Genomic DNA, 6,855 nt, shown 5'->3' with positions numbered 1-6,855 from the left:
GCACAGAGTTGAGAGATCAGGGCACAGCTGGCTTCCCAAGGGCTGAAGTCCCTGAAGCAAGCTCTCTCTAAAGGAATAAGCAGAGCAGACCACTGCCAGTGGGGGACTCGCCATGCCCCCCGTTCGTGGACAGTGTGCAATGTGCTGCGATGTTTGATGACATTCCTGATCCTGGAAGGATCCTTCAGGACCTTGGCCAAATGCCCCCTTGCTTCCCAACACCCTTCTTTGGGCTACTCACAGCCCTAGGCCCCGGTCGAAAGATTTGCTGGCAGCATGGCCTATTGGCTGCCAAGGTATCAGGGCTGCGAGGCAAGTTTATCCCTAGCTGAGCAGAGCCTGCCAGGAAGACAGCGTTTGCACCCCACACCGCTGCGCAGGTGTGTCGGTGAGCTCACAGCTGCCCCCCAGGCATGCCCAGCCCACTTAATCATTCACAGCTCGACAACTCTCCCGCCCAAACCAGGTCTAGAGGATAAAAGCGGGGCTTGCGGCTCCCAGGTAACAGAGCCGCCTTCCGCGTCCTGTCCCGCGCTGCTCTTTCTCTCCAGCACCTCTCGACCGCTAGTTCCCACTACTCTTACTGCACTAGGAACCAGCTATCATGTCTCGCCAGTCAACCGTGTCCTTCCGGAGCGGGGGCAGCCGCAGCTTCAGCACTGCCTCTGCCATCACCCCGTCCGTCTCCCGCACCAGTTTCACCTCCGTGTCCCGGTCCGGGGGTGGCGGCGGTGGCGGCTTTGGCAGGGTCAGCCTCGGGGGTGCTTACGGTGCCGGTGGCTTTGGCAGCCGGAGCCTCTACAACCTGGGGGGCTCCAAGAGGATTTCCATCAGCGCCAGCGGCGGTGGCTTCAGGAACCGATTTGGTGCTGGTGCTGGAGGCGGCTATGGCTTTGGAGGTGGAGCCGGGAGCGGATTTGGTTTTGGCGGTGGAGCTGGCGGTGGTGGCTTTGGGCTCGGTGGTGGAGCTGGCTTTGGAGGTGGCTTCGGTGGTCCTGGCTTTCCTGTGTGCCCCCCTGGAGGCATCCAAGAGGTCACCGTCAACCAGAGTCTCCTGACTCCCCTCAACCTGCAAATTGACCCCACCATCCAGCGGGTGAGGACTGAGGAGCGGGAGCAGATCAAGACCCTCAACAACAAGTTTGCCTCCTTCATCGACAAGGTGAGAACTGATTCTTGGTGGAAAACCACCATGAATGTGGGGTATGTGCTAAAGAAGTGGGAAGAGGGGAGATTTCCTAACCTTGTACAAATATCTTCCTGTGTTTTTCTCTTTGTTTCTGTGTCCTGGATTTGTGGCCCACTTTCTTAATTAGACTGGCAGGTTGGAAGATAGGGTCTTAATTCATCCCCTTCATAGCTGACCCCCTGAATGCTCTTTACTGACTGTTGGGAAGAGAGATGCATTCTGTGCTCCATGTAACGGGGCTGATTGCATGGAAAGGTGGATCTGTTCACTGGACAGTAGCCGGAGTGCCTTTACAGCCACCCCTGCCTGGGCCATGCTCTGTCCAGCCACAGCCAGTGCTATTTGTGCCCTGAATAAGTGTCCTGTCTCCCCTAGAAGAGTGAGTTTAGATGCTTCACTCTGGACCTGTCTTCTTTGGCCCAGGTCCAAGCACTGCCCATGGGAAGATTTAGGGGGACAGCATGAGAAGGGAGGAAAACTGGCAAGTTGATCATTGAAACATGCAATTCAGACGTCTCCATCTTCAAACTCTGCCCCCTCCAGGTGCGGTTCCTGGAGCAGCAGAACAAGGTCCTGGACACCAAGTGGACCCTGCTGCAGGAGCAGGGCACCAAGACCGTGAGGCAGAACCTGGAGCCTTTGTTCGAGCAGTACATCAACAACCTCAGGAGACAGCTGGATGGTATCCTTGGGGAGAGAGGCCGTCTGGACTCGGAGCTCAGGAACATGCAGGACTTGGTGGAGGACTTCAAGAACAAGTGAGCTGGGGTAGAATGGAGATAGGGCGAGTCTTTGCACCAAATATACTTTATAACCAGACCACTGCTTATGCCTTTCCCAAGGACTGAAAACAGATACATTTCATGGACATCTAAAGTGCTGGGGAAAAAATTAGGTCCATGGTTAGAAAGTTCTAGCTGCAAGCTCGGTCCCTCTGCAAGATACTTAGCTTCTAGCCAGAGTAACAAGCTCAGTGCCCTTGGCATGACCTGGTGAAAAAAGCAGTCATGTAATCCTTGCTTTGAGGGACCTTCCTCCCCAATATACTCAAAGTACACAACATGGACTTTTTGATGGATTCCCCTCAAAGCAGGAACTGATGATGTAACCTAGGTTGTTCTAAGTACTAAACAATTTCTTTAGTCCTTATGAACCAGCAGCTGGGCTGCTAGTTTTTTGTTTTTCAAAGGCCATGAAAGCTGAAAAAATAAGCACTAGAGAAATGGACTAGATGTGAAATGTGAATGAAGCTGTATAGTTTTTCTACAGGAATGTTCCTGAAGTGACTGAATTACAGCATTAATAGAATAGCTATCTGCTAGGCAATTACAGAAAAAACAGTATCCTAATGGGTAGGGACCTTGCCTGAAGGTTCTTGCTCCCAGTGTCCCTTCCTCTCTGTCCATATGATGTGAGAGGCCTCTTCCAGGGGGAAGGTAGGCTCACAGTTGACTATGTGCAGTAGAGGCCCTAGGCCTCATCCTCTGATAAGCACTTCCCATTCCTTTTTACTACCAGGTATGAAGATGAAATCAACAAGCGTACCACTGCCGAGAATGAGTTTGTGATGCTGAAGAAGGTATGTGGGTAGCAGAGAAACTGTTGCCTGTGGTTATGCTCATTTAGGGTATTGTTCATTTAAGTCAGAGTGGAAATGGGGTGCAGTGCCAACCACCCATGTTTCTCTAGGATGTGGACGCTGCCTACATGAACAAAGTGGAACTAGAGGCCAAGGTCGATGCACTGATGGACGAGATCAACTTCATGAAGATGTTCTTTGATGCGGTAAGAAATGTCCCTTGTTCAGGAGCCAGAGAGATGGTCACTGGGACATCACCAGGGGTTAGGGTCTCTAGGATTAAGTGACTTTCAGTGGTTCCTGTGGCGTGGGCACATATTTGTCTTTTCTACTCTTTTAGTACTATTTATACTTTATTACTTAATAAAGCTAATTCTCTCTCTCTTTTTAAAGTTAAAGCAAAAGACCTCTACAATAATCAGTCTGCAGAGTGAGATTTAGAGTGAGGTATTAGAAGCCCAGGTATACTTTTCCTGGCCATCTCCCTTTTCTGGAATACCATCCTGTCTCTGCTAACTCCCAGCATGGCAAACCACACCATCAAGTTCTTTTCAGATCAATTTTGACCTAAGAAAAGTCAAGTCTGAGAGGTTACATGGTAGGAGTTTCTTGACGTTCAGAGTTATTAAATTTAAAATATAAATTTAGTAGTGATTTGAATTATTTATTAACTGACCTAAGTTTTTCATTAATAGGTAGGAGGTTATTATTTTTTTCCTCAGGTTGACATAGAACAATGAATAGAAGATTTGAATGGAATGATATTAAATAAAATGGACTCACATGATTGACTTCAAATCTCCCTGCAGGAGCTGTCCCAGATGCAGACACATGTCTCAGACACATCCGTGGTCCTGTCCATGGACAATAACCGCAGCCTGGACTTGGACAGCATCATTGCTGAGGTCAAGGCCCAGTATGAAGACATTGCCAACCGCAGCCGCACAGAAGCTGAGTCCTGGTACCAGACCAAGGTGGGTGCTATGGCCAAGTGTCCTGAATGAGGGAAGGACACAAGTCAAGTATTCCAGGCCTTGACCAAAGGCTAAGGATGGGGCTCCTGAGACCTGCTGAGGCCTATTGGGAGGAGTTATGAGACATGCATACATCTGCCACATAAATTCAAGAATCTTAAAGGGAATCTCATTGTTTCACACCAGTGTCTACAGAAAAGCAAAGAGGCTAAAGAGGAAATTAAGACCAGCTCCAGGCTCCCCAAAACTATGCCACTTACCACCTTGTGGTAGCTCCTACCTGTGAACTTGGGAAAGCGTTTCCACCCTCGTGTAATGGACTCTTTCTTCTTTTCCGTTGGCATCAGTATGAGGAGCTGCAGCAGACTGCAGGTCGCCATGGCGATGATCTCCGTAACACCAAGCATGAGATCTCTGAGATGAACAGGATGATCCAGAGGCTGAGATCCGAGATCGACAATGTTAAAAAACAGGTAGGGAAAGAAGGCAGGGAAGGAGCTTGAGTTCTGAAAGGGGAACCGACTTTGTTTTGCTTTCTAAACATATACACACAGAGCTGGAGCAGGTACCAGCATTTCAGTATTCCACCATCCACAATGACCAGGGCAAATGTGCTGGCTTCTCTCTGCAATCTCAGAAAGAGACACCTCAGGCCCAGGTGAGCCTCTAAAGTGTCCCACCCTTCCTTCCTTCCCCTCTAGTGTGCCAACCTGCAGAATGCCATCGCTGACGCTGAGCAGCGTGGGGAGCTGGCCCTCAAGGATGCCAGGAACAAGCTGGCGGAGCTGGAGGACGCCCTGCAGAAGGCCAAGCAGGACATGGCACGTCTGCTGAGGGAGTACCAGGAGCTGATGAACACCAAGCTGGCCCTGGACGTGGAGATCGCCACCTACAGGAAGCTGCTGGAGGGCGAGGAGTGCAGGTGGGTGGCACGGCTGACATCACGAATCCACAGCGGCCTCATGTTTGATAAAGTGGAGCTTCTACTCCACTACCGGCTGTCAAAACACACACACACAAGTGGCCACTACCTTGTACCCGATGATTATCCATCATGAATCCAGTGATCCGATCCAGCCCAATCTGACACGTGGACATACAGCTGATCTACACAATGTGACCTCAACTCACTTTTCTGACCCACCACCAGTATTCTTCGATGCTGCCTCTCCTTCAAACAACTAAGCAACCCCACACACGTCTTTCTCATTCTTCAAGTGCTTCTTCCTTCAGGAAGCCCTTCATGATTACTCCAGTTGAGTTAAGCTCATCTGCCTTTGGATTCTCAAACGACTGCATATTCTTCAGTCTTCTGACTGAGCTGACTGCCCATTGCCTACTTCCTCCTTGACGTATTTCTGTCCGAGCCAAGTCTTCTCACAGGATACGGCTCCTATAAGGCAACAGCGGCTTCACACATGTGTATAGTTCCCACAGCCTCTCCCTCACATTTTCCAAGTAATGGGTAGAGGAGCGTGTGAATTATAATCTTCCTTTGATAACCTGTTCCTAGGTTGAGACCTATTCTTTTAGCAAGTCTCTCCAGAGAGCTATCTCTTTCTCTAATTCAAGCAGTTTTTCAGGCATGCAGTCTCCTAGCTCAGAGGACAAGCTCTAAACATGACTATTGGAGTTATCCACAGAGATTACTGCTGTCTTTTGGGGTGGGATCTTAACTCCTTTCAAATTTTCCCTTTCAGACTGAGTGGAGAAGGAGTTGGACCAGTCAACATCTGTAAGTAACTTTGAACAGACATTAACAATGATGACAATACAGGGTATTTGGTGTGACTCAGAGTCCCACTGTTTCTAGCTACCAGACATGCCCATCTCCCAAATGGTTGTTTAATGTACTTAGTGAGAAGCAGGTGGTACAGGCACAAAAACACAGGTTGAGACGGGAAGCAACAGGCCTCATGTCTTATCTCCTAAAGGGTGGGCCCTGTATCTTACCCATCTTGGACTGTGTCCCCCAGCCTTGCCCTGACCCCCATTCCCCTGGGGGACTTAGCACTGTCCCTTGCCTACAGTGTTCACCAGCTTTCTATTAGGGAGCTTCACTAAATGACTTAGTTCTTCTGGGCTTCATCTGCAGCTGTCTAAAAGGGGCCACGTACAGTGCTAACAGCAGCAGGATCAAATAAATTAGATGCATAGGGCCAATCTGTCAGACTGGTCTCACCAAGTTTTTCCCTCCTTTCTCTGCAGCTGTCGTCACAAACACCCTTTCCTCAGGCTACAGTGGTGGCAGTGGCTTTGGAGGTGGCCTGGGCGGCGGCCTGGGCGGCGGCCTGGGCGGAGGTCTGGGCGGAGGTCTTGGCGGAGGCGGCAGCAGCAGCTTCTACTCCAGCAGCAGCGGGGGTGTTGGCCTAGGCAGTGGGCTCAGTGTCGGGGGCTCTGGCTTCAGTGCAAGCAGTGGCCGAAGCTTGGGCTTTGGCAGTGGTGGGGGCAGCAGCTCCAGCGTCAAATTTGTCTCCACCACCTCCTCCTCTCGGAAGAGCTTCAAGAGCTAAGAGCCTGCAGCAAGTCACTGCCTCCCAAGCCCAGCAGCCGGCCGTGGCATCCATCAGTGGCATCCACCTCTTCTAGGTGGTGTCTCAAGCCAAGTTTTCTCCTCTTCTGGAGTCTAGTCAATGAAGCCTATCGCAGACCCACATTCTTTGGTTCCTGGAAGGCCCAACCCCCAGTCTCTAGCCTGGTGTGTCCTGATTCTATGCTCTGCTCCCAAGCAGCCTTTGAGTCTCTATAGCCTGGTCCTTGGTGACAGAAGAATCCAATGTTTTCCAGTTTCTAAACCATCAAAACGGAGTCCTCACCCCAATCCCATCTGGTCTATTTCCAGAATGTGTTCAATAAAATGCTTTCATAATATAAGCTGTTGGGAAGAATTGTTTTTTCAAGATCTACACCCAACCTGGAGATTCACTGAGGGTCCATCTGTCCAGATGTGATTGGTTCCTTTGATTCACAGGGGGACAGAATGGCCTTGAAAGAAAAGTGACCACTGTGAGTGGTCCAGAGACTCCAGGAGGCACAAGAGGTGGATGCTAAAGCCTCTAGGATGAAGGAGTCTCTGCAGGGCATGAAGGGGAAGCTTCCTTGACTTGTAGCTT

General features: G+C 50.2%; 1 protein-coding gene across 1 annotated transcript; it reads left to right on the top strand.

Annotated features, from left to right (window-relative positions):
* Positions 1 to 604: 604 nt before the first annotated feature.
* KRT5 (keratin 5) lies at positions 605 to 6,616 on the top strand. The gene is made up of 9 exons (XM_040234196.1): positions 605 to 1,162; positions 1,733 to 1,947; positions 2,708 to 2,768; positions 2,879 to 2,974; positions 3,578 to 3,742; positions 4,090 to 4,215; positions 4,444 to 4,664; positions 5,443 to 5,477; positions 5,951 to 6,616. Exons 1-9 carry the CDS (start codon positions 605 to 607, stop codon positions 6,253 to 6,255), a joined length of 1,782 nt encoding a protein of 593 aa, XP_040090130.1. The 3' UTR covers positions 6,256 to 6,616.
* The last annotated feature ends 239 nt before the right edge of the window (positions 6,617 to 6,855 follow it).

The sequence above is a fragment of the Oryx dammah genome, unplaced genomic scaffold (genome assembly GCF_014754425.2).
Source record: "Oryx dammah isolate SB20612 unplaced genomic scaffold, SCBI_Odam_1.1 HiC_scaffold_29, whole genome shotgun sequence".
Taxonomy (NCBI): domain Eukaryota; kingdom Metazoa; phylum Chordata; class Mammalia; order Artiodactyla; family Bovidae; genus Oryx; species Oryx dammah.
Note: the sequence above shows the minus strand (reverse complement) of the source record. Positions and strands in the feature narration are given on the sequence as shown.